The sequence below is a fragment of the Hippopotamus amphibius genome, chromosome 7 (assembly GCF_030028045.1).
Source record: "Hippopotamus amphibius kiboko isolate mHipAmp2 chromosome 7, mHipAmp2.hap2, whole genome shotgun sequence".
In the NCBI taxonomy this organism is placed as follows: Eukaryota; Metazoa; Chordata; class Mammalia; order Artiodactyla; family Hippopotamidae; genus Hippopotamus; species Hippopotamus amphibius.
Genome location: NC_080192.1, coordinates 3,526,303 through 3,553,403, shown reverse-complemented (window position 1 = coordinate 3,553,403; position 27,101 = coordinate 3,526,303). Strand labels below are relative to the sequence as shown.

The 27,101-nt window shown below is 57.0% G+C and overlaps 1 protein-coding gene and 1 pseudogene across 2 annotated transcripts; one reads left to right on the top strand and one right to left on the bottom strand.

Moving 5' to 3' along the window:
• Positions 1-33: 33 nt before the first annotated feature.
• TTC38 (tetratricopeptide repeat domain 38) lies at positions 34-24,854 on the top strand. 2 transcript variants are annotated; one of them, XM_057742664.1, is made up of 14 exons: positions 3,431-3,553; positions 4,575-4,652; positions 6,088-6,169; positions 7,355-7,526; positions 8,416-8,589; positions 9,582-9,657; positions 13,058-13,177; positions 15,630-15,689; positions 16,533-16,571; positions 17,757-17,838; positions 19,625-19,790; positions 20,956-21,115; positions 21,337-21,410; positions 23,596-24,854. In XM_057742664.1, exons 1-14 carry the CDS (start codon positions 3,521-3,523, stop codon positions 23,687-23,689), a joined length of 1,410 nt encoding a protein of 469 aa, XP_057598647.1. In that variant the 5' UTR covers positions 3,431-3,520; the 3' UTR covers positions 23,690-24,854. The 2 variants fall into 2 exon arrangements, with proteins under 2 accessions (XP_057598648.1, XP_057598647.1); XM_057742665.1 differs by lacking the exons at positions 3,431-3,553; positions 4,575-4,652 and adding an exon at positions 34-412.
• On the bottom strand, positions 4,900-5,083 carry LOC130856425 (ATP synthase subunit ATP5MJ, mitochondrial-like; annotated as a pseudogene).
• Positions 24,855-27,101: the final 2,247 nt, after the last annotated feature.

The window sequence follows — 27,101 nt, the reverse complement described above, 5'->3', positions numbered from 1 at the left end:
GCACGGGGGGGCGGGGGCACGCGGGGCTGCGCGCGGCTGGCCCTGCCCTCGCCTGCGTAGGCCTCGGGTCAGGGTCACGAGTGCGCTTCCTGCGGCCCAGTGTGCTGACCCTCCGCGAAGGCCCCTTAACAGGAGCCCACCCGCGGGGAAAACTTGTTACAAAGCGGTGGAAAGCCAGGGCTGTGGGCTCTTTGAGTGGCTGGAGAGGGAGGAGACGGCTCACTGGGTTTCTTATGTAGCTTTTTTTTTTTTTTTTAATTTTTATTGGGGTATAGTTGCTTTATAATGTTGTGTAGGTTTCAGGTTACAATAAAGTAAATCAGTTGTACATATACATATATCCACTTCTTTTTAGATTCTTTTCCCGTGTAGGCCATCACAGAGTATTGAGTAGCGTTCCCTGTGCTATACAGTAGGTCCTTATCTATTTTTTTAATTTTTTAAAATAATCTCTTATTTTTATTTATTTTTTTATTGGCTGCATTGGGTCTTCATTGCTGTGCGGGCTTTTTCTAGTTGCGAAGGGTGGGGGCTACTCTTTGTTGTGGTGTGCAGGCTTCTCATTGTGGCAGCTTCTCTTGTTGCAGAGCACAGGCTCTAGGTGCACAGGCTTCTGTAGTTGTGGCTCCCAGGCTCTTAGAGCGCAGGCTCAGTCATTGTGGCACAGGGGGCTTAGTTACTTCACGGCATGTGGGAGTCTTCCTGCACCAGGGATTGAACCCGTGTGCCCTGCGTTGGCAGGCAGATTCTTAACCACTGCACCACCAGGGAAGTCCCTATTTTATGTATAGTAGTGTGTATGTGTTTTTCTACTTTATTAGGATGAAACCCTGTGTTATTGGTTTTAGATCTTTTCTAATAGAGCACTTAATGCTGTAAGTTTCCTGCCTAACACTGCATCCCACATACTTATGGTATGTTTATTACCATTCATTATAAATATTTTTAATTTCTCCTGTTTTGGCTTGACCTGTGAATTCAAGTGTGTTGTTTCATTTCCAGATATGTGGAGTTTCTCTGAAAATGTTTACAGTTACTGATTTCTCATTTAGTTTTGTTAAGGTCTGAGAAGACATTCTGTATGACTTTTCTCCCCCTGAAAGTATTGAGACTTGTTTGAAAGCCCATCATGTGGTCTGTCTTAGTGTATATTCCATGTCACTTTAAAAGCATGTGTTTTCTACTGTTGTTGGGTGGTGTGTTCTGTAGATGGCACTTAGGTCAAGAGGGGTGGTAGTGTTGCTTAGATATGTGTCTTTTCTGCATTTTTGCCTAGTTGTTCTATCAATTGCTGAGAGAAAGTGTTAATCTTTCCTACTGTAGCTGTGGAATTGTCTATTTCATTCTTTAATTCTGTCCACTTCTGCTTCCTGTATTTTGGGGCTCTGTTTATTAGGTAGATAGAGATTTCTGGTTATGTCTTCCTGATGAATTGCCCCTAGTATCATTATGAAATGTCTTTGTCTCTGGTGATAATCTTTGTTTTGAAGCCTCCTTTGGTATTGAGATAGCCATGTTATATGTCAAGTATATCTCAAGAAAACTGGCAGGTGAGGGGGTAATGAAGTAAAATAAAATAGCCCTTTTTATGCTTACATCTATGTGGCATATTTTTTTCATTCATTTACTTTCAACTTCTTTATGTCTTTATGTTTAAAGTGGTCTTTTATAGGCAACATTTAATAGAGTTTTAGCCACTCAGTCAATCTCTGCCTTTTAATTGAGTATTTAGGCCGTCAACATTTAATGTAATTACTATCACCATTTCATGTAATTATTGATATGGTTGGACCTAGGTCTATCACCTAATCATTTGTTTTCTTATTATCCCTAATTATCTCTGATTTTTTTTCCCTTTCACTCCCTATTAATTCATTTAGCATTAGTCATTTCACACGTGTTTCTCAAGCACCTACTATATACCAGGCATTTTTCTGGGCATTGGACTGAGGCCCAGTTCTCATGGAGCTTCCATTATAATGGGGGTGAGAGACAATCAAAAATAACCCAGGCATGATGTAACGTGTGATTTTGAGTGTGACAAGCGATATGAAGAAAAATAAGGCAGACTAAGAGATAAGAAATGACGATGATATAGGGGAGTCAAGGAAGGCCTCTTGGAGGAGGTGCCATCTGAGCCAGCAGATCAGCAAGAAATGAGGGAGCAAGCCTCACAAAGAGCTAGGAAACACCATAACCAGCACAGGGAATGGTACGTGCAAATGCATGGAGGCAGGAACGAGAGAGAAGGTTAGTAGAGGGGCTGGAGTGAGCAGAGAGGGGAGTAAGTGCTAGAAGATGTAGTTAGAGAGATGGCCAATGACCAGAGCACGCTTGGCCTCGGAGCCCATGGTCATATATTTGAATTTTGTCTCAAGTGTGTTGGGAAGTCTTTGGAGGGTCTTGAGCAGGGAAGGGCCCTGATCTGTTTCCAGGTTGGAAGCATCCTTCTGCTGTGAGGGAGATAGATTGTAGGTGGGCAGGAATGAAAGGACAGAGGCCAATTAAGCGGGGTCCAGTGAAATCAAAGGGACAGGCCTGACTGCAGGAAGAACACTGGTATGTAAGTGAGCTGGTCCTGACTTGGTTTAGAGTTAGTGATGGTGGAGGTGGTGAGCAGTGGGGAATTGAGAAGAGATGCACTCATTTGGATTGGCTGTCAGAGGACTGACTACATGATTTTCAGGGTCCTGTGAAAAATGAATATGTGGGGACCTTGTTCAAAAACTGTTAAGAATTTCAACATGGCGACAGCAGAGCTTTCAACCAGGCATGGGGCCCTTCTGAGCGTGAGGCCTTGTGTGACTGTCCAGGTTGCACACGCATGGCCCCACCCAGGCCAGAGAACAGCCAGGAGTGCCGCCTTGCTGACCACAGCCCCTGATACCACTGGTGGTTCAGAGCTGCTGCCACCCGCCAGCACCAGCTTCTGGGCCAAGTCCTGCAGGGGCACAGTCTAGGGGCCTCCAGGAGGCCCTGCTACTTGCAGGGGTGAGGGGAAGGTCTCAAAGACCCTCTCCCTACCGGCTACTCCAACCTCTACCCTGGAGAGGGTGCAGGGCAAGGCCCGCCCACAGGTCCAAATGACCTCTAAATGTATGTGGGCGTGCGCGGCTTCCCAGTGGGACTCCAAGAGCTTGACAGCGACCACCGTCCCAGGGCTCCTCCGCCCCCCAGGGGACTCCGCACTCGCCTCCCAGAGGGTCCCCACAGGAGGGGAGGAACCCAACCCCTAGCCCGCCCTCTGGCCCTACCCCCCAGGCTCCCCGTCTGATGGGGGAGGCGGGGCGCACACCATAGCCGCCCGCCTCGAGCCGACTTGGGTTCCCGCAGCCCCAGAGGAGGGAGCCCGCGGGGGGCCGCCGGGGTGACCGTGCCCGGCGAGGTGGGTGTGTCCGGAGCGGACCAGTGAGCGAGCGGAGAGTGGGGGCCGCCCCGCCCCGGGGGCTCGAAGCCCCGCCCCCAGGCGGAAGGCTAAAGCGGCCCGCGGACTCCGCGCCCGCGATACTGACCTCGCGCCATGGCCGTGACCGCGCCGCTCCGCGACTGCCAGGTACGCGGGAGCCTGCGGGCGGGTCCCCCGCAGCCCCGCGACCCCGGGGGTGGCCCGGCGTGGGGGGGGGGTGCAGATCAGACCTGCCCGGGGTCCGGCGGGGACGCGGCCCCCGAGAGACGGGCGCGAGTCCTGGGCTCACGGAAGGGACCAGAGGACCCTACTGTGCCCTCCGCCCCTGTGAAATCTCCGGCCCCGCGGAGACCCCGGGTCTTCCAAAAAAGCTTAGCCCCTTAACCCCGGCGCGGTACGGCGGGGACTCTGGGCGTTAGTAACGGTCTCCTCCGGGGCCGGCCGGGGCACGGAGCCTGGGCTCATTTTGCACTTGAGGAAGGGGAGTTCGGAGGAGCGAGGGGACCTGCCCACAGCCACGCCAGGGACCGCTCGCTGTGCTGGCCGGAATAAAGGGCGTTTTTCCGTATGGGGGAGTCGCCTGTCTGTGCCCCTCTCAGGACACTGAGGCAGCGATTACAGTGAACAGTTCTGATAGTTGGAGATGTTTCCAGAAGGTCTGCACCATGTGGTGAAGTGGGGAGAGGAGAGGAATTGTTTTGGTGGTTGGCACCTTGCCAGCCAGATGGACCCACCACCTGCCTGGCTTTGCACTCCAGCACTAGCGAGCCCCTCTCCTGCCTGGCAGACCTCCCTGCATCTGGATCAGGGACTCGCCCTGACTGTCTGCTCCCCGGGGGACACTTCACAGTCACCCCACGTGTCCTCCAGAGCCCCATTTCACAGAGGGACCAGACAGGGGTCAGAGGGAGGACCTTGTCTGAGGGCACTCTGCTACGTAGAGGCCCCTGGGATTTGCATCAGGTCCATCCTCCCCAGGGCTCAGCTCTCTGGGCACCACACCATCCCTGAAATCTGGGAGTCTGTGCCTGCCCCACAAGGATGGGTCTCTCAGAAGCGCATACCTGCAGGATGCTATGTGTTAGCATCTTCGGTGCTTGGGGGTTGGGGTTCACGTGTGTTTGTTTGGAGGGCTACATGGAATAAGACCCCTTCTTGCTGTGTGTAGGCATGGAAGGATGCTGGGCTCCCACTCTCGACCCCAAGCAACGAGGCCTGCAGGCTTTTTGATGCCACACTGACCCAGGTACGCCCATGGGGAGAAGTGGTGGAGCCTTCTGCAAAGGTCCAGGGGGAGGTTTCTTAAATTGATGAGTGGTTTTTATTTTCATTAAAATAAAAATGTGGTGCATCTTACAGCTGCATTTATTTGTGCCACGAGTAAATGGTACTTCCACACGTGTGCAGTGATGCTCTAGTTCCCAGCTAACATAGGCTGCTTAAGTGTACAGCAAAACTGCCTGTCAGCTGATGTGCCCTCATAGTAAAGCTGGTCAGTGATGACCACAAGCAGGCGTGGGACTCGAAGGTTTCAAAGCTTTGCATCTTTATCCTGATTTTATGAACAATGCAGCCCGTTAACCCCATTCCTACCCAAATCTCCTGGTGAAGTTGAGTACATCAGGGCTTCCTGGGGACCTGAATGTTCTTCATAGTGCTTTGAAGCACTGTGTGCATTTGAACTCTTTGTCTCTTTGTCCCCTTCCAACACCTTTCGGCCTCTGCAGAGCATGTTTGATTACAGGTAAAGTTTCCCCGTGTGGCGGCAGCCCCCCACCTCTGCCTGTGTGTATTCTCTCCCATGCGTCAGTGTCTCTGTGCCAACTCCCCTGTGTCTTGTTAAAATCCACGTGCTAATTCTGTGTAGAGGTAGGTTGAACGTCTGATAGGGCACATTCTAAAATCTAATACATTATTATGGTTTTAGGATTGTTAAAAATTAGGCATTGGGACTTCCCTGGTGGTCCAGTGGTTAAGAATCTGTCTTGCCATGCAGGGGACGCCAGTTCCATGCCTGGTCAGGGAACTAAGATCCCACATGCCGCAGGGCAACTAAGTCCGTGTGCCACACCTGGAGAGCCCAAGTGCCGCAACTACAGAGCCCACATGGTCTGGAGCCCTCGAGCCGCAACGAAAGATCCCGCATGCCACACCTAATACCCAACACAGCCAAAAAATAAATATAAAAAAAAATTAGGCGTAAAAAATAAGACTAGAAACAAATACACCAAATTGTCAAAAATGATAGTGAGATTAAGGATAAGTTTGATCTTTCGGCTTTCATGCCTCTTCCGACTTTCTATAATGAACGTTTACTATGATTATTTTTTAAAAGAATGAATAGGAAGTAGCAAGGTTCCTGTTTTGATACCCAATGTCAATGTCTCTCTTGGGGCTGATGAGGCCGACACTGTGGGCAGCTCACCTGTCAGGAGGAACCTTCCTTTAGATGTTTCTTTTTTGGAAATGGTGGCCTCACCAGCCCTAGAAAATGGGCCTTGAGTTACAAATATTCAGTCTCTTCATGTGGGATCAACCCAGTTAGGTTTTCTTTGAGCTAAGGTCCAGAAAATACTCAGTGTTCTAGAAAGAAAAAAAAAATCAAGGTTTAGATACATGCCTTCATTTACATGAACTGAGAACTCCGTGGGGACAGCTTTGTTTCACCTTTTACATTTCAGTACGTAAAATGGAGCAATGACCAGAGTCTTGGTGGCATCGAGGGCTGCCTGTCGAAGCTCAAAGCAGCAGATCCGACCTTCGGTGAGTGATGCTTTCCCTGCGTTGAGGAATCTCATTTCACGAGTCCAGCCCCTCGCTGGGTTCCCTGACTGCAGGACTTGGCCAGGTTGGGAAGGGCAGGCCTGGCGGCAGTGACCAGGTTGGGAGGGAGGGAAGATGATGGCTACCACTGTGCTTGGAATAACAGCAGCTCCCATGAAGATGCCAGGTTCTATAGAAGGTGTCCTTCAAATGTTTTCCTTAACCATACATCAGGTCTGCAAGGAAGACACTGATCCCATTTCTCAGAGGAGGATACTGAGTTTCAGAGAGAGTAAGAAATATACCCAAAGCCACCCAGCTGGTAGTTGGGGGGGGGGGGGGTCAGCAAGCGCATTCTGGAACCCCAGGAGGGTGACCCCAGTGTGGGTGAGGGTCTGGGCTGGGTAGAAGGGCTGAGGAGGGGAGGGCCACAGGGACCCCCTGCTGAGGGCCAGGGGCACAGAATAGGGGATGAAGGGAGCTGTCATGGGAGCCAGTATCCAGACGTGGGCTCAGGTTCTCGGAGCAGACACTGGCCCCAGGTCAGAAGCGGGGGCCACATGGGTGGTCCCAGGGCCTGGGCCAAGGACTGGGTTCCAAACACCAGCGATACCCTCCCTGCCTCAAGGAGGAGGCTGGGAAGCCCAGGTGGGACCTGGGGGCCTGCACACCTGCCCGCAGGAGTGCAACGAGGGCCACGAGGCCCCCCGCCGCCCATCTTCCTTGGCCCCCGAGCTCTCAGCAAATGAGAGCAGCCGAGACAGGATCATGGCTCCTGTGCTCTGGGGACCGCCCCCCCCCAGCATCTACCGGGTGGCCCCTGGGAGGCCCTATGCTGGTGGCAGTGACAGTAGCAGCTGAGAGGGAAGCAGGGGGCACTCTGGAGGAGCCCAGAGACAGCCCCTAAGCAGCTCAGCTGGTGAGCGGCACAGGGGTGCTCCCCACTTGACCCTCCCCAGAATGCCCTCGGTAGGAAAGAATTGGAGGAGGTGCAGGATGCTTTCGGGCTGCCGCCACGTGCACAGGCAGGAGCTGAGATCTGCACTGGGGGTGGGGACACGTCTTACTGGCCGCCTGGCTTGCCCCTCCAGGAATAGTGGGTGTTTATTTCACAGTGTGGGGCTGGGCTGGACTGGGCTGGGCTGGACCGTCTGAATCACCAGCTATTTTCCCACCTTTCACCAGCCATGGGCCACGCCATCGCTAATGGCCTCGTGCTGATTGGCACTGGAAGCTCCGTGAGGCTGGACAAAGAGCTGGACCTGGCCGTGAAGACAATGGTGGAGATTTCCAAAACTCAGCCCCTGACACAGCGGGAGCAGCTGCACGTGTCTGCAGTAGAGACCTTTGCTAAGGGGTGAGGGGCCTCCCTGGGCCAGGGGCTGGTGCTCCAAGGCCACGCTGGGTGATGCCATGGGCTGGCCCCTGCGCCGTGCAGAGGGGGCCTCAGGGGATTCTCACCCTGACTCCTGTGCCCGTCTGTGGAGAATCACATCCTGCCTGCTGCTCTGTCCTCAGCTGACTGCTCACTGAGGACGCAGCTGGTTAGGACTCCCAGTTCAGCATTCAAAGCACCTTACTTTGTTTCATTAAATAAAATGGTTATTATTTTCATTACAAAAGTAGTAGGACCACAGTACAGAAATAGATAAGAGGTAGGAGAGAGAAGAAAACCCTCGCCCTCATGCTCCTGGTCCTAACACACCCCGTGAGGATCTGCTCATCGTCTTCCAGACCGTGCCCTGCCCCTGTTGTTCCCACGGCTGTCCCCCTGGGTGTAGGTATCCTGACCCTGACGCCTGCCCCCAGGACAGCCCCTGTGTCTGCTCAGGCAGGGGAGATGCCTGCAGAACTGGGTGACCTGAGCTGATGGTACAGGTGTTCTGAAGCAGTGACAGTGACAGAGAGAGTTCTGTCCTGGTGCTGCTGGTGAGTGGGTGCGGATGTCAGAGCAGGGGTGGAATTCCACCTCTCAGACTTCCTGCAGCTGGTTCAGGGTCTTGGGTGAAATTGTCTTTGGTAACTTGTTAAACCGTTTTTTTTTTTTTTCTCTTGAATTAGAGAGTAAAACTTCCCACTGGCTTTTCAAGTTTCTGAGCCACAACCTAACATAGAATTGTACATGTATCCTTTAACCAGTTCAGGGCAGGCTGTGACACTGTGACACTGGCAGGAAATGAAGCCTTTTCCACTCACCAGGTGTGAACTGTGTTCAGTGTTGCTGAGAAACCTCTCTTGGCTTCCAGGAACTTTCCAAAAGCCTGTGAGCTGTGGGAACAGATTCTCCAGGACCACCCAACAGATATGCTGGCCCTGAAATTTTCCCATGATGCCTACTTTTACCTGGGCTACCAGGACCAGATGCGAGATTCTGTGGCTCGAGTTTATCCCTTCTGGACACCCGACATCCCCCTTAGCAGGTAGGTGCCAGCTGGAAAACACATCGTTTCTATTTCTTAATCTCTCTCCTCTGTCCTAAAAACACGGCAACTCCCCTGGCCCTGCCCTTAAGCTAGTTTTTGCTGCAGTAACAAATATCCTTTAGATCTTTTTCTCCAGAGCTTATTATAGCAAAGGTTAGTTTCTCACGCATAATACACATCCATCACGGGAGGGCTGAGGTGCCACGCCAGGGCCATTGTCTCCCTCCAGGCTCCCAGGTGATGAAGGAACCGTTCCCTGGACACACCCACTGCTAGGAGGGAAAAGAGCTCTCCAGGTGGACTCACAATGGCTCAGAGTGAAGGAGGTGCCCTGCAGCTCCCGAGTCGCTGGTCAGATCCAGTCACCCACTCACAGGGGGCCAGGAAGTGCAGCTCTGCTTGGGGCTGGGAGGAGAGGGGGCTGGAAGAGCCATGAACAGCCCTAGGGACCACCCCATGTGATCACCTCCATTGCATCTTAATCATAGGATTGTTGTGAAGGTCACGTGGATGAATAGATTGAACAGCTGTATTAGTCAGGGTTCTCCAAAGAACAGGACCAATAGGATGTGTATATCTGTATATATATCTATATTATTTATATATATGGAAGGGGAGGTATTTATTTCAAGGAACTGGCTCCTGTGACTGTGGGGACTGACAGGTCTGAAATCACTCCAGTCTCTGTCTTCGTCTCCATGTGACTGCCTGACCTGTGTGTGCGTGTCCGTGTGTGTCTGTCCAACCCTCCCTCACTCTCCTTTCTCTTATAAGGACACCAGTCATTGCCTGTAGAGCCCACCCTAATCCAGGATGACCCTGTCTTAACTTGAGCTTGATGATGGTCTGCAAAGACTCTAACTCCCACTTAGGGCATAGGTTTAAACATACCATGTTGGGGGAGACACAATTTGACTTACACGGGTCATGTTGAGGGTTGAACAGTTTTAGTCCAGTTTTTTAAAAAATATTTTTTTTTCTGTTTTCAGCTATGTGAAAGGCATCTATTCTTTTGGACTGATGGAAACCAACTTCTATGATCGGGCAGAAAAGCTCGCCAAAGAGGTAAGTGGGCCCTCCCTGAGATGCCTGAGCCCTTGGGGAGTGGTGTCAGGTGGGCAGAGCACGCCGGGCGCGGGCCCCCTCCACTCTGGACCTCCTTTCCTACTAGGAGGGCTCATGTTAACAGAGAGGGCAGCTCCCTCCCCTCCCCTTTTCCCCATCCTGGTTTGCAGAACTGCCTTGCTCAGCAAACTCCCTCCACAGGCCAGGAAGGCGAATGAGGCCCAGGGAGGTTCTGTCCACCCCTCTCACTCAGGGTCACACGGGGTGGCGGCTCTGGGCGCCCCCAGCTCCATGTCTCCAGGGCCCACAGTTTGCGCTGCTGGACCCAGACTTTGTGGCGGGGAAGCGGGGATCAGTGCTGCTTCTCCCACCTGGAATCTCACGTTTCTTAGTGTCATTGACGGCACCAAGCCTCCGGGAGCAGAGAGATGAGTGATGAGTGAGTCTGGTCACTGAAAATTCAATGAACCATCAAGTTAAGAAGAAAAAAAAAGGGGAATTTTATTCAAGCCAAACGGAGGCTTGTAACCCGGGAAGCAGCTTCTCAGAAAGTTCTGAGAACTGTTCCGCCTGTTAGAACTTGAAGATACAGTCGTACAGTCGTCTACCTTTTTGAGACAAAGGGTCGTACATCAAAATGACATCCTGATATGTTACATAAAGGTCACCAAGGATACGTAATCCAGATAAGCACGGACAAAGAGGGCCAGGAGTCACCATGTCCCCTTACAGAGCTGGGAAGGAACGCTGGTCTTTTAGGAGCTTAACGCTGCTGGCTCAGAAGAAAGGGAAAAATGATCCTTGCGGTTGGGCGGGCACTCCCATGTTTGAGGAGCACTCATTAGGGAGGTGTACCACACACTGTGGCTGGGGGAGGTCCAAGCAAACACAGAGAGAGCTTTATGTTTAGTTTTTCTTGTCCTGCCTTAAAATATAAAGTTTATTTCATCAGACTGCTTCCGGTGGGCCCTGACCTGGTGCTGGGGTCCTGCCGGCCAGCCCTTCTCTTGAACGCCGCCCCCATCCAGAGGGAGTAGCAGCCAAGGGTGCAAAGCAGGGTGGGATGCTGAGTGCTTCCCGCTGGCCCAGGGCCCTCCTTCCACACTGGTGGAGCTGGGCTGGCCGGTACCGTGGACGTACTGTGGACGGCCCTCACGTGCAGGCCTGGGCGTCCCGGTGTCTCCAGCTCTCAGAGTCCCTCTCCTCCAGCTCCTCCTCTCGCAGGAGTGGAAACTGAGGCCCAGGGAGGGGCCGCCAGGCACACGGGGGGACAGCCGCTCCTGTAATGCTGCTCCTGTCTGCTCGACCCTCTGCCACGGGGCATTGCCCGGAGGAGGTCGCCCAGGCCTGGAGAGGCCAAGGCCACGGCTGCAGCATGGTTCACAGAAGGCGGAGCTATGCTCCCCCAGGCCACCTGAGCACAGTCCTTCATGTGGCCTGGACAGACCTGCTCCCCAGCCACCGGCCAGGGCTCTTTCCCCAGACTGTGCCCTAATTGGCTCCCAGCACCCCTCCCCGGGAGACAGCTGCACCCTCCGGGGGCCTGCAGGGCCTGTGGGATCTCTGCAGACCTCTCTGCTTATAGAAACAGGGACCAGACCTGACAGTAGGGTGATGGGGTCTGTGCTTTAGCCCTGAGTCCGGGCTTGGGGGGCAGGTACAGGGGACTTCATGGCAATCTTGGCTCCATGGCCTGGTGACCAGGCGCCCCCATCCAGGGGATCAGCTGTAGGAAGGGTCCCCTGGAGACCTTGGCAGCTGGGCTCTCCCATTGGATGCCGTCTATGTGGGCACCTGAGGGCTGGCAAGATGGTTCAGGACATGAGAGGGAGACCAAAAGGTGCAGGCTCACGCCACCAGGAGCAGAAAGCAGTGACATGGGGTGCCCCCCTCTGCTCCCTTCACACCCCTTCTCCTGCAGACGCCCACACTCTGACCCCAACACCAGCCCACTGCAATTACTGGGCAAGGCCAGGCTGCTACGAGAGTGAGGGTGGGCTGCCCAGGCTCCACTGGAGTCTGGAGAGACCTCACAGTGGTGACACCTGGGACTTGTCTGCAGGCTGAACCCCAGGGCGGGAAGAATGAAGGGCAGCTGTCAGGGAAGCAAAGCGGCGGCTGGAGTTCAGGGCCACCGAGCGCTTGATAGATGGAGGCTTAGGGCGGAGGCGGGCGCTGGGAGCAAAGTCTGGGCACAGACAGGGCCCGATTGTGCTGGCCTTGTAGACTCCGTCCCGGGAACCTTGGGAGGAAGCAGGTCAGGAACTGCTCAACGGGGTGGCGCCGGGGGCAGGGCTGCTTAATCCCAGCAGCGGGGTGAGAGCAGCCCTGAGCCTCTGCCCTGCGTACACACTTAGCCGGTCCCTTCATCCTGCTCAGCTGCGCCCCGGGGGTCTCCTGAAGGGTCCTGGCCCTGCAGGGCTCTGCCCCAGGCTGCCCGTCGTTCCCTACAGACATGGCCCTTCTCTGTGTCCCCACGTGGACTGGTTGGGCCCATGCGGGTCAGGGCTGCAGCAGCGAGGCAGGACATGCTGGGGACCAGCTGCCCGCATGGACCCTGCAGCAGGTGCCAGGCCAGTGGCGGAGGCGCCCAGGCCTTCCCAATTCTGCTTCCGTGAAAGCCGTGGGGGGCTGAGGTAGCAGGGCTGAGGGACGCCGTTATCAGGTGTGGGGGACCTGGGCTCGTGTGGCTGGTCCCCAGGACCCCAGGGAGCCTTGGCTTACTGCTCTGTGCCGGGTTCAGTAGGTGCTCAGTAACCAGGAGCTGAACTGCCGGCTGTGAGGTGGGAGTCAGACCTTGTGTGCCGCCTGCCATGTCGTCGCTGTCAGGTTCATCGGTCATGTGAGCGGCTGTCGTTGTTTTTAGCAATAATACCAGAATGAACCCAGAAAGCCACACATGAGGTCCTTGCATGTATGTGGTCCTTGCATGTATGTGGTCCTTGCATGTGTGCTAGTCGGGAGGGGAAACCAAGAGCCCCTGGAGCACTCACACACTCAGCGTCCACCGGCCTCCGCAGCAGCCCCAGGAGGAAGGCAGCCTTACTTCTCACCATGGGGGAAGCTGGGCGGCAGCTTGCACCTGACTCAGCTGTATGCAGGAGGCGGGGGGCCAGGGGGTTGGATGAATCCCTGCTTTGGAAAGACCCCACTGCCACCCAGCTGTGTGGCTCTGGGCAAGTCACTTAGCCTCTCTGAGCCTTAGTTTCCTCATCTGTGAAATGGGCGATACCCTCGTTGGCAGCATCCAGTATTTGGTCAACGGGCTAGTCTTTGGGGTTGTTATTTTGAGGCAGAGCCCAGGCCTCTCGTGCCCCTGAATAACTTGGGGACGCCTTGTCACCAGGCAGCCTGCCTCACCCATCTTATCTCGACTTGTTCCCCTCCCCCACCCATGTAGGCTTTATCTATTGACCCAACGGACGCGTGGTCGGTGCACACCGTTGCCCATATTCACGAGATGAGAGCAGAGGTCCAGGATGGACTGGAGTTCATGCAGCAGTCAGAAACCCACTGGAAGGTACGACTCCTGTCCATCCACCTGCCTGGAAAATTCTGTCTCTTCCCCCAAGTTAAGTCAAGGATTAACAGAGTTACAGGGCGCGGCTTAGTTCTGGGGGAACTCATGTTCCACTTGGAGGCATTTCTGTCAAGCCACCGAGTCCCCTGGGAGCCACACGGCTCCCCAACACCTGCCTACGTTTTGCAGGTGATTCTAGAATCGGTCATGGCCTGAGGCATTTGGTTGTAGAAGGAGTGGATGAGGAAATTCCCAGGGAGACAAGAGCCCGGCAGAGGGGAGAACCTTGAGGGCTCTGAGCTGCCTTTTCCACCACTGGCCAGCAGGCTCGACAGGGACCCCAGAACCACAGAGCACCCTCGGGGAGCACGTGGTGTGGTCGGGGGCTGATGGGGTGACGGTGGCCCAGTGACTGTCTGCGGGCCTGGCATGCGGGGGTCAGGGCCCTGGTGGGGCAGCGGCTCTGGTACCACCCACCCAGACCCCTCAAGCCCTGCCAGGCCCTTTCCTGGGGCCTGGCCACCCAGGGGCCTCACCGCTCCCTCTCCCAGCACTCGCCTACACCCAGCTATGGAAGCCCTCCCTCCTGTGGTCCTTGAGTTTGCCTCTGGCGTACAGCCCGGCTACCTGTCCAGGTACAGTCTGCTGCCCCGCCCTCTGTGCCATGGTGGGCTTTCCAGGGCACCGCTGGCCGAGACAGTGAGTCTCTTCCAGGGCCAGGCACCGCAGCACGTGCTCAGTGGTTGAGCAAACCAAGGAGAGACCAGGAACCAGGCAGGGAGCCGGGGACTGGTGTGGTCACTTCGGTCCCTCCCAGCAGCTCCCTGACCTGGGACAGACCAGTGAGGGGTAATTTACAAGAAAGCGGATTCCTGGCTTCTCCGGAGGGGTGTTAGGTAGAGCAGGCGAACCCGTGTGAGATAGCCTGTGAGAACTATAATCTCATTAGATTCGCACTCAAGTCTTTTTAAGGGTCCCCAGGCACTGGGCAGGAACCAGGCCCTGCGGTGGGGGTGGGGGGTGCAGTGTGGGTCGGGCCATGTCCTCGGGCCTCCGCGGCAGGTACTGCCCCTGGGTGGAGGGAGCGCCTGTGTGGCCGTGTCCTCTGAGAGGGAGGCAGGCCGGGAAGACCTGGCCAGGGCCCGATCATTTGTATTCCGTTTACTTCCTGCCCCCAGACTCCGATTTTCCTGGGCCTGGGGGCCTGAGACCGGGCTCTACCCCGGGCCGAGAACGATCCCTCTGAGCCTCAGTTTCCTCATCTGAAAACCTGCTTCTGCGACAACTGTGAAGCCCTTGGCCCCAAACGAGTCCCCATCGGTGTTGGTCTGACTGTAACATGAGGCAGCTGAGGTGGCTGGGGCAGGGTCCCCACGGGGAGTCTCTCAGCAGGCCTCCGTCCCCCAGTGCCTGCACGTGTCCCTGCAGTGGCTCCTGGCCGCCTCTGGCCTGGCGGCACAGCCCTGGGGTGGATGGTGTAGCCTGGGGCTCCCTTTCCGCCTCCTCCTGCACCCGGCCCAGGCATTTCGCTGCCGGCTCAGTCCAGACTCCAGTCACTGCCCCAGGCTGTGCCCTGCCCTGGGGACCTCTCTGTCCTCAAAAGGCCCATCTAGTGGAGCCAGCAGCTCCACTCTTGGGGATGTGGAAACCCAGAGGAGGCATCCTACCCAATTGGGCTTGAGGGGGAAGCGGTCAGGGAAGGCTTCCTGGAGGAGGCAGCCTACGAGCTGAGTATTGAAGGGGCAGTGGGTGTTTGCTAGGCACAGGATAGGGAGATGTAGGATCATCTTAAGCAAAGGCCTACAGTGGCCTGTAAGGGAGGGTGGAGTTGGGTGGCATCCTCAAATACAGATGCCAGGTAGATGTGGGCGGTGGAGGAGGCATCATTAGTTCCTTTCCAGGAGATGGGAGGTGGTGTCCAGGCAGAGAAGCAAGTGTCAGCCATAGCCCCATAGGCTAGCGTTCATGGTGAGGCCAAAAGCATACCAGCCGCACTGTCCACATGTCATCCACTCCCCTTATTCCATGAGCTCTGCCAGCACCTGCGGGGAGCTCAGCCCTGGATGTGTGGATCCATAGGGTTTTACTGGAATGCCCTGCGCTGCTTGGACTCAGTGGGCCTCTGCAGCCGTTCTGATGGACTTATTCGTTTTCTCCACTCCACACCTAAGGAAGGCGAGGCTCTGGTTCACCTGCCTTCTTGCCCTGGGGCTAAGGTACCAGCCTGCCACAGCCTCAGCGTGCTTGGTAACCTCAGGCGCACAGCTCGCTGAGCCTCAGAGCTGAAGGAAAAGACAGGGTGGGGACTTGCTGGCACACACCAGCTGAGGCGGTGCCGGGACGTGTTTCCTGCACTCAAAGCTGTGGGATTCTGTGCTGGCACAAAACAACAGCTGCTTTTTCCGCCCACAGGCTGTCAAATTTTTCTCTCCTTCTCTCGTTCTTTCCCCAGGACTCTGACATTCTTGCTTGTCATAATTATTGGCACTGGGCTTTATATCTGATCGAAAAGGTAAGACGCCTGGATATCTTATCCTATAAAGATGTCCAAGGAAAGAAATATTTTTCTCCCTTTCACTATACTTTCTATCCTGTGGAGCAGTACTGTGTTTGTACATTTCAGTGGTGTCCTGATGCTATAGAACACTCATGTTTTCAAATATCTTTTTGGGCTGAAACTACTTTGGGTATTTTCCACTGTCTGGACTCGGAAATCATGTGTATTGTGTGCCGTTTGTGGAGACAAGGTAGCCCGCGTGCCTCTCTGCCGCTGGAGTGGGCTCTAGGCCCCCACCTCACGGCTGTGGCTGAATGAACCATGGGGCCCCCAGATGCTTCGCCCCAGTGGGAGCGAGGGTGTGGGGACACCCTGATCCCCGTGATTCCACCACTGGGTCCCATTTATAAGGATTCGTCTTACGATGTACCATAGAGAAAATCTAGGCACGCCCTAAATGTCCAAAGAGCAATGCTTGGAGGGTAAGGACCCCATGATGACACGCAGAGCACAGTGATACGGTGTCTCCAAGAAAGCAGTGAACTCAACTGAATGGGCAGTAAAGAAAATAGAGGAAAAACAGTCCTAGAAGAAATACATGAAAAAGTTTGCGTCTGCTTGACAAACGCTTCATAGGAAAAATAGTGCTTTCACAGAAAGGGCTCCCCTGGCAGTACCTGCTGCTGTGTCTTCTACACAGGGGAGCGAAGGGCTGGGACAGAGGTGGGTTCCTCTGCTCCCATCCCGAGGCCCACCACGGCTGTGGGGCGGGGGCTCTGTCAAGGCCGTTTTCAGTTCACGTCTCGGCATCCCATTGCACCCCCTCCACGTGTTAACCCCAGAACTTCATTTTTCCAGGGCGAATACGAGGCCGCGCTGACCATTTACGATGACCACGTAAGTCCACGCTCGCTCCCGATTTGCCTTGTTGCGGCGATTGACCCTTCAGTCTCTAACAGATCTTTGAGCCCATCAGTATTACCCAAGCAGACCCACAGCTGCAGCCAGAGCACAGCTCTTGTGCAAGACCTCATGGCCTGGGTTCTCTCCCAGATCGGTGTCGAAACTCAGAATGGGATTTGACTCTGCTCGCCCGTGGGTGTTGTAGATTGCACGTCTCATTTGGTCATCTTCTGGAGGGAAGCCTGAGTTTAGATTGCTTTTCTTTGGTGAAAACATTGATCTGCCCATAGAATTTTTTTTTTTTTTCCAGCCGAGCCCCGCATAGCTCGTAGCACGTTGGTTCTCCGACCAGGGACTGAACCCGGGCCATGGCAGTGAAAGCACTGAACCCTAACCACTAGACCATCGGAGAACTCCCAGAAGTTTTTATTTGTTTCTTTTATTGTAGTCAGATACACATACCATATTTTCCTGTTGTAACCAGTTTTGAGTGCTTGGTTCTGTAGCGTTAAGTACATTCACATTGTCGTGCAGCCGTCACCACCATCCATTTGTTGAACTTTTTCATCTTTCCAAACGGAAAGTCCTGGCCTCCTAAACACGAACTCCCTATTCCAGCCCCTAGGTGTGTGTAAGAAGGGGGAGAAAAGCCTAACTCACAGCTGCTGGGGACCTCACTGCGGGCTTAATGACAGAGCCTGGGGTCACAAAAATGCTTGTGATGTGAGGATCTAAACCCCAGAGAAAAACAGTCAGTAAAGCGTCCTGTAAATCAGCCTCTCGAGTTGTTGGGATTTCATAGTAAAGAGCAAAGGGCAACAAGAGCTGTGTGCCGTGAGCTGTAGACCAGCTGACTGTGGAGCGTGGTCGGCGGGACGATTCTCCGGCAGCGCGGTCTGGGGCTGTGGGCAGTAGGTGACAGGTGCCAGGGCCCGGCAGGTGCTCCCCCAGGTGCCAGTGCGGTGGGCTCTTTCTCAAGTCTGTCTGATGTCCCTCGAGCACCCAGAGCGGTCCAGGCCCTCGGAGAGGGGAGGGGGCCTGATAGTGGGGGTGGAGGGGACACTGGTGGTGGCCCCTGTCGTCTGAGGGCTGGCTCTGCCCAGGCCCCACGCAGGGCCCAGGCGGGAGGACTCTGGCCATCCCTGCAGCCCCTCATCCCCACCTGCCCTCGTCTTCCAGATCCTCCCCAGCCTGCAGGCCAGCGGGACGATGCTGGACGTGGTGGACAACTGCTCCATGCTCTACCGGCTGCAGATGGAAGGTACCCGGTCCGGGCCGTCTCCTCTTTCTCCTGCCTTCCCATCCAATGAGGGGACGGTACTGAGGCCTGGGCCCAGGCCTGCAGGTGCTCATTAGCGAGTTTCGCCAGGGCCCACTCTCGGCCCTGGGATGGCATGGCCTTGGGTACCAGCTCGGCGGCTGCCTTCCAGCTGGCCTGAGGCCAGTGGGCCAGGCCCGGCTGCCCTTTCTCCCTGTTCCCTCCCGTCTCAGTGTGGAGACCTCAGGCTCTGAATCCTGCTGGCACCTGCCATTCCCACAGCCTACCTGCCAGGCCTGCAGGGCACAGGTGACACCTGGCCACCTGTACCTGGGAACCACCTCAGTTTCTCAACTCCCTGGGATTTCAGAGCGAGGGGTTTCTCAACAGTGTCACGCGATGCTCTGCAAGGAGCCTGGACAGGGTTGGCCACAGCCCTGGGGGCTATAGAGGGCTTCCAGCCGACCCGCTCTAGGTCCTAGGTCAGTAGAACAATGTGGGGATGAGGCCTGTGCAGGACTGGCTGTTTCCAGAGGGTCCTGGGAAGGCTTCCTAGAGGAGGCAAGATGAGACCCATGGAAGGAAAAGTAGGGTTTTGTCAGGTGGCAACGGGAAAGGATGTTACAGGCAGGAAGCAGCCTATCCGAAGCTCCCAAGACACAGAAGCCAGTGGCCTGTTACGGGGACGAGTGACAGAGGGTGGGGTCTGTGTGTTCAGATGAAGCAGAGGAGTTGAGAGGCGGGGAGGGAGGGTGAGGAGCGTGGCTTTTATCTGGGTCCGTGGGAGCCCGTGGGGCAGAGCCAGACAGGCTCTGTCTGGCAGTGGGGCTGAGCCAGGGGAAGCCAGGCTGGAGGCTGAGCTGGAGGCCAGGGTGTCCGTGAGGAGCTGGGAGAACAGTGAGGGACTCTCACTGCCATCCAGGTGACGAGGCCAGGACACCGGAACCCGGGCTGGTGGAGGCCTGTGTCTCTGTCCAGCCAAAAACATCCAGAACTGGGTGGAGAGGGGAGGGGCCTGGGGGGAGTTGAGTCCTGTTGACCCCGAGACCCTGTTGACCCTTCACCTGTAGAGCTGCAGCTGAGACTTCAAGCCTGGGACCCCCGAATGCTTGTGAGGAGGGCTCAGGAAGGGATGGGCCCTGGCCTGGAGGCTGGGAGGCACAGTGGGAGTGCCACGGGGCCGGAGGAAGGAAGAGGGAGGCCACTTACTCCCTCAGCGTGCAGAGTGGGGACTCCAGAGCTGCATCCAGCTGACGGGCGGAGACATGGAGGTCAAGGGCAACCACAAGGCCACGGTGGGGAGCCTGCCAGGAGCAGTAGGAAGAACCTGGTAACTTGCAGGAGCAGCGGGGCAGGAGGCGGGAGGTGGTGTGCAGAGCAGAGCAGGGGGAGGGACCGTCTAGAGTTGGGAATGCAGACCCGGAGGCGGCGGCGGAAGGATGCGCGTTACTGATCCTGCAGGTTCTGACTGGGCGGTGCCTGCCCAGCAAGGACCATGGAAAGAATTCTTAAAGTGGTTTGGGGTTTGTCATCGGGACCAGAGACTTCTTTTTAACACCCTTCCATGGCTTTTATTTTATTTTTTTTTTAATTTGCTTTCTACCTTACCCCTCTGCTGCTTTTATGATTAAACAAAGTGCCCGTAAACTGGGCCCAAATGCCTAAGCCTGAGGCCAGACGCCAGTTGCCAGCCTCACCCGGCCTCTTCGCCTGGCACCACCCGTGGGGGCCAGAGGCCCGTGCCCGCAGCCCTCACACCAGGCCTGTGGGCGTCCTCCTGTGTCCCCAGGGGTGTCTCTAGGTGAGCGGTGGCAAGATGTCCTGCCTGTGACCCAGAAGCACAGCCAAGACCACATCCTGCTCTTCAACGATGTGCACCTCCTGATGGCATCCCTGGGCGCTGGGGACTCCCAGACCACGCAGGCGCTGCTGAGCAGCCTGCAGGACTCCAGCAAGTGCGTGCAGGGGCTGGGGCCCTTGAAGCCCCTGTGGCCGGGGGGGCTCCACGCTGCTGAGAGGGCCCTGGGGGGCTGCTCCTGCCGCCTCTGCCTGCCCGAGAGGCTGGGGGCGGAGGCCCCACCGGTGGGCACAGCCGCACGGACGCCCGTGGAGGGCGGCTCAGTGGTGTGTGCCTCCTGGGTGTTTGTCCCTGCAAGTGTGCCTCCCCCAGCTATGTGCCCCCGCGGGTGTGTGCCCCCAGGGGTTCACTCTCCCTGGGTGTGCATCCCCACAGGGTGTGCCCTGCGAGGGTACAGTTGGTTCCCCCAGGACACAGAGCAGCCTTTCTGTCCCCTAAACCTCCATGTCAGTGTCATGTACATGGGACCAGAGAGACCGACCACTTACAGGGTCTTAGCTTTCTGCTCTGAGCCTATTTCCTTATCTGCTGGGACAGGCTGGTAGGAGAGTGAGGGGCAGTGACGTGGTGACACGCCCCCCGGCACGGTTCCTGGTGCTGGTGGGCGCCGTCCCATTCACAGTGGGGGCCAGGGGGAGTCCAGGGAGGCAGGCTCTGCACAGCACAGGCCACCAGGGATGCAGCCAACCCTCACTTCCTGCCTGTAAGGCTAGAGCTTGGGACCCGTGAACCCTGGTGGTTTGTCCTGGGCGCCTGGGGAAGGGTGACCACCCGCGGTTGCTGGCCCTGCCCCTCCTCCCAGGGCTGCGTGAACTGGGGGCTTTGGCCGTGGACGTAGCTTCAGGGCCCTGCGCTCATGATGCAGACCGGCTGCCACCTGAGGGCCACGGGAAGACAAGGCCTGTCGTAGCTGCTCACTCCAGGGGTTGGCGCCAACTCCAGTGCCAGCCTTCACCTACATTGCCCTGCGGGGTTGGCACTGCTACTCCCACTTTACAGACAAGAAAACTGAGGCCAGACGTGGGGCACCCGCCCGAGGTCACATCGCAGCTGAACTGAGTGTAGAGCCCTGTTCTCTCCCCTCCCGGGCGGCTTGTCCTCTGTCAGCTCACCTGATCAAGGAGCCTGCCGTGTCGGGCACGGTTCCAGGGACGCCGGGCCGAGGAGGAGGCAGCCCCTCCTTAGGCACCTGAATTAGGCAGGGAGACGCGCTCTGCTGACGGGCTCTGCAGGCCACTGAGGGCACCCTCTCTGGCTGGCAGGTCCCCAGGGGAGAACTGCCAGCACCTCCTGGCCCACGACGTGGGGCTGCCCTTGTGCCAGGCCCTGGTGGAGGCCCAGAACGGGAACCCCGACCGTGTGGTGGAACTGCTCCTGCCCATCCGCTACCGGATCGTCCAGATCGGGGGCAGCAATGCCCAGGTGAGCCAGCAGCTGCCTCGCGAGAGCCGGGGCTGGGAGCCCCTGCGCCCCGCAGCCCCCGTCTCCACGGCGATGGCGCCCAGAGGGTGGGAGAGTGCCTGTCGTTCACACCTCCCGGCGAGCTGTCCCTGAGCACAGGCCAGCCTGCAGTGGGGAGGGGGCGGGTGTCCCCGTGCCTCGTCCCACGTCACGGAGCCTCACGTGCCCAATTGACCTTCCAGAGAGACGTCTTCAACCAGTTACTAATTCACGCGGCCTTAAACTGCTCGTCTGGTGCCCACAAGCACGTGGCCCGGTGAGTTCCCCGTGCTGGTTCCAAGGCCAGCTGGGAAGGACCCTGAGCACAGCCCCCTCACTCAGGGGTCTCCCCACATGCTTCCAGGGGCCCAGAGGCTCCCACCTCCTTTGGCCCGAGGTGGTGCCCGCCTTTGATGCTGTGGAAACACGAGGCTACGGGGGTGCCTGGTTCTCCCCTGTGAGCATCTTCAACTTCACCAAAGGATCTGACCACCCCCACCCCTGGGCCCACCCTCCTGCCCTCCCCAGCCCATTCCTCATTCTGGCCACGCTGAGCTACAGTTACTCTTCCAGGCCACTGGGCCTTTGCACGTGCCGCACCCTCTGCCCAGGACACCCTTTCTTCTCTGGCACCTGCTGCCTCCTGCTGATCTTCAGGCCTCAGCTCACATTCTCCTACCTGTGCTGGGTGCCGGGGGCAGTGGTGGGCGGGAGACCCAGGCCCAGGCTGCGTGGAGCTTACCTCCTCTGTGGGAACTGACGCTAAGCAGTTAGTCCCACAAGTGTGTGTGAAAGTGCCACGGGGGCAGGCACATTGCCTGCGATGCTGTGATGGAGGCGCTGAGCGGGCGGGAGTCGGGGAGGGAGGGTGCCCACGGAGCTGACATTCATGGGGAGGCCTGACACCAAGCGGGTTTAACCAGGCGAGGGGTGTTCTAGTTAGGAGGAGGGGTGTGCCTGGAGGATTGGGGGTGTCAGGGCCAGGGCACCCCAAGAAGAAAGTTCTACCTGTGCAGCCGGCCATCGCTGGCAGCCTTCACGCTCCCACACCCGGCTCACCCCACCCCACCCCACACCCCACCCCACACCAGCTCCTGGGGGGAGATGTGACCCCCCCGCTTGCCCAGGAATACCAAGGGGAAAGAGGGGGAGCCAGGGGGTGCCAGGTGGGCAGAAGGGGTGTCGTGAGGCCCAGTGAAGCTCCCACTGCAAGTCCAGGCTGCACCGTGGGGCCTGGGAGGCTCTTGCTGGGCTCTTGAGATTAGAGGTCAGGTGGAAAGCGCCAGGGCCCAAGCACAGGGATGGTGGGCCACGGTGGGCAAGGCCCGGCTGCCCCGACGGTGGTTCCAAAGCGTGCAGTGCAGGTACTGGGGAAACAGGCGTGAACGCCGTGTTGCGTTCAGCCTGGATGGACACACTTCAGGGTCAGACCCCGAAGCACCCTGGACACAGGCCCCTTGCTGTCCCCTCCACGGCCACGTGCAAAGCGCACACATTTCTCTAGTGGCGGAGCTGCTTGGGGAGCTCCAGGCCTGGTGTGGGTGGGATGTGGCACCTCTGGTGGCAGCTGGACAGGGAGGGTGGGGCCCTTTGGACAGAGACGAGGGTGAGGGCTTGAGCAGGGGAGCTGAGGCCAGCACACGGGTGGGTGAGGGCAGTGCGGTCCGTGCTGGGGGAGGGGCACAGCAGGGGGTCTGCCCCAGGAGTGCAGGGGAGCCGCTGCTGTCGGGGTGACAGGCACGCCCCCTCCAGCTGCCCTCCTGCCATCCTCACGCAGCTCAGCTCCCCTCCCCTCCAAGGCAGAAACCCTCGGCCCCTTGCCATGGTGTCCCCACCCCAAGTGCCAGGCCCCTTGATCCCACCCTCAGCTCACAGAATCACTGCCATCCGTTGTTTGGGGTCTTGGCCTTAAGTGAGTCTCACTCTGTTGAAAGTTGGATGTTCCCCACACTGTCTCTTCCGCCACTTGCTTTCCCGGGACAGTCGCAGGCAGAGGTCCCCCCCACCCCCACCAGCCCCCCAGTCGTGTCCTGCCCTCCGGTCCCAGCATTCCTTATGGGAGGAGGATGGCCCCCAAGTTCCTGGGGCAGACGAGGCCACGGGGCTGTGCCCACCCTGAGGTTCTCTGCACTTGGGTGTCACCGGGACACTGTCACGATGCTCTCTGAACACCAGATGTCCTGGGTCAGCGCGAACTCGCTGGGCTCTCTCTCTCACCCTCACACCTCCCCGCACCTTCTCCCTGGTCCCCGCCCCCGCCAAGGCCAGGCCTCCTGCCTCTGGGCCTTTGTCCCTCCTGTCCACTCTGCTGTGATGCCGTCCCCTCCCTCCACCGTGTGCGAAGGGGAGCACCTTGCCGTCTGCCCCCTCCGCCGCGGCCCGTGCTGCCTGTGTCCTGCTCTGGGGTGGAGGGCCCATCCGGCCCCCACATTCCAGCACAGACCCTGTCTCTGTTTCCCCAGGAGCCTTCTGATGGAGCGAGACGCCTTGAAGCCCAACTCCCCACTGACTGCGAGGCTCATCCACAAGGCGGCCGCCCTCCATCTCCTGCAGTGAGCCGACCCGGCCTCCTGCCCCGCGGAGCCTCCCTGGTGGCCTCCCCGGCCGCCGGCCGGCCGCCCCACTGGTTTCGCAGGGTTACACGTAGCTGGTTAGGCCTGTAAAGCAGAAAGCCCTGGAACCAGCATGTTAGGGGAAGAGGGGACAGAAATCAATTTTTAACATGATTCCAGATCTTCTAATCCTCCTTAAGGGCCAGGGTGCAGTTTTAATCCGTCAGAGCCTAGGCAGGGGGCTGCTCTTCCCCTTGCCTTGCAAATTGTGTTTTCCCAGGGGACCCTTATACCTCCTGGTTGTTCTAGGGTTGGAAGGCAGGCATGGGGTGGTGGTGGTCTCAGCTCGGGGAGGGGAGTCTCCCACCCAGCCCCTAGGGGCACTCCTCCCCTGACTCTAGGCTGCCCCTGGGATAAACCCCTTCATCCTGTCTTCCTCCCCAAATTCCAGACAGGTTCTGTTGTCCCACCTTTTGGGTGAGGGTACCCACGGGGGGAAGTGACGTACCCAGGGTCAAGCCCATGGAGGCCCTGCTGACATTCACCTTAGGCCCCTGTGCTTCCTGGGAGAGGGACCCCCACCTCGCTGCCTGGGGCCTCGGCCCTTCTGCTGTCTCTGCAGAGATGTCTGCAAGCTTCTCTCATCTTTGATGGTGCTGGTTTGGGCTTGTTTTCTCTTTATTCTAAACTGCACCTTGTCAACCATGATTTTTTTTTTCTTTTAATTTTTGTTTTATCTTGGAATATAGTTGATTTACAATGTTGTGTTTGTTTCAGGTGTACAACAAAGTGATTCAGTTATACATATACACGCGTCTATTCTTTTTCAAATTCTTTTCCCATTTAGGTTGTTACGGAATATTGAGCAGAGTTCGCTGTGCTCTACAGTAGGTCCTTGTTGATTATTTTTGTCAACCGTGATTTTAATCATAGGAATGTACACTCACTGAGCTGGTGTGCTTTCTGGAATGTGAGGATGGAGCTCAGAGGTTGCCTGGTTGTGGCAAAAACCTAAAGCGTTGTGATGTGGCTTTAACAGGATCTGAGCCAGTTTTAGAAATGCTGCCTCGGTCTCCTTCCCCACTGGTAACCTGGCCCTGATGCCCGCCCCCCAAATCAACTGGACACATTCCTGGGATTAAAATAAAGTGGTTATTTGGTTCCTTTGACTAACTGTTGATGAATGGACGTCTTCTATGTGCCAGGCTTGGGTTGGATCCTGGGGAGACACGCTTCTCCTTGAACTTGGAGGTGGGGCGGGGCAGCGAGTCAAGAGCAGAGTAATTACAATGGGATTTTGAGAGAGGTGCTGTTTGTTCCCAGGAGCTAGCGACTCAGAGGGGAGCCTGCCTTCCCATCCTGAGCTGTCCCCTCCAGCCAGTCCCCCGACAGAGCCTGCTCACACCCCGTCTGCCCTCCCTTCTCCTGGTTCCAAGCAAGATACAAGGGAAGCAGGAACCTGGTCCCCTCCTCCAGGAAGTCCTCTGCTCTTCCACTGCAGCCTGGTGCCCCACGGCCCTCGCTGTTGCACCTTTCTCCCCAGCTGTGGCCTCCCCAGGTCAGGGACAGTATCTGTGTCCCAGCATCACCCAGCACAGAGCGTGCACTGACCACCTGTCAGTGAACCCCTGACTGGTGAATGATCCCTTGAATGACTGCATTAAAAAATGAAGCAGAGGGACCTCCCTGGTGGTGCAGTGGTTAAGAACCTGCCTGCCAATGCAGGGGACATGGGTTTGAGCCCTGGTCCGGGAGGAAGATCCCACATGCCACGGAGCGACTAAGCCCGTGTGCCACAACAGCTGAGCCCACGCACTGCAACTACTGAAGCTTGTGCCTAGAGCCTGTGCTCTGCAGCAAGAGAAGGCACTACAATAAAAAACCTGTGCACTGCAATGAAGAGTAGCCCCCGCTCACCACAACTAGAGAAAGCCCGCGTGCAGCAACGAAGACCCAATGCAGCCAATAAATGAAAAAAAAAATGAAGCAGAATCGCACTGGGGGAAGGAAAAAATGAATTGGCAGCATATAGGCCATTGATAGAAGAGAGGAGGAGGCCAAGAGAAGAGATGGATGGAGACATAGTTCAGAGTTAGCAGCAACAAGTTATTAACAATTGGTGTGTTTACTGAGCACATAGTAGGTGCTGACATGATCTAGGGGGAGGAGCATCAGGAATGGGGACTCTTGCCCCCAGCAGACACCACAGGGCTGCTGGGATCCGACACCTGGGCCAACAGCCCTCGAGTCTAGGCCCCTCTGGGCTCCTGCCGCAGTGGCCCTGTGGTCATGAGTCAGGCAAACACGGGCCTTGGGACCATGGATTGAGCACAGGCCACTGCAGGCCGCCCGCTGTCTTCAGGAGGCCCTGGCAGGCAGAGGGAAGCTTGGAGCTCCCAGGCCGGTGGGCCCAACAAAGGCAGTGTGCCTGAAACTGAGCAGGCCCCAGAGAGGTCGCTGGGGGACAACTGACCCGGGACCCTCCTTCGAGCCCCTCTCCTTCCAGGCCTGCAGCCATGTCACTCCTGGATTTCCCTGTTTTTTGAGCCAATACATTCTTTTTCTGAAGCCAACCTGAAGCTGGTTTTCTGTTGCTTGCAACCGAAAGGCCCTTGACCAATACCTGCAGCTGGGATTTGTCCCTGGGTCTGTCTGGCCCCATCTCTCTTCTCCAGTTAGGCAGGAACCTGAGCAGATGATGGAGCCCGGAAGGGAAGCATGGACAGAGGCTCAGGGAGGGTCCCGGGACCTAGGACACCAGAATGCAGTGGAGGGGGCGGCAAAGAGCGAGGCGGAAGGCTGCAGAGGGAGCCCCTACATAGAAACGAGCTGTCGCGATGCCCGGACTAAGCCTAAGGGGTTGCAGAGGGCAGGCCGTGCTCAGGCCCTAGAGGGGTTCTCCTGGTCCAGGGGCATAAACTAGGGTGTCTGGTCACCCAGAGTCACCTGGGCGATCCTCGGGGCAGGGACCGGGTCTTCTCACGCTATTAAGAACTGACCCGTAATACTCTATAAAGCAGGCAGGTGCACCTATTTTGTTTGGTCGTCACATCAACGCTATACGATAGGAATTTGATTTTTACTTAAAGATGAAGAGCCGGGATCTGAAACACCTCCCCAGCCACGTGGAGCTGCCCGGATGCCGAGGCTGCGGAGACACCGCGCGCGCTCTAAGGGGTCCGGCCCCCGCCGGCCCTCGGGCCAGCGCAGAGCGTGGAGACAGTGCGCACGCGCGCGGAGCGCCTCTTCTGCGACTCCGACTACAACCCCCAGGATGCACCGGGCGCCGCGGCCTTTCAAACCGACCAATCAGCAGGCGGCAGCGCGTCCGCCGCGGCGCGTTTAAACCCGGGGCGGAGGCGCGTCGGCCGGGGCGTCGCGGCAGCTCGGGGTGAGGCGGCCGTGGGGTGCCGGGG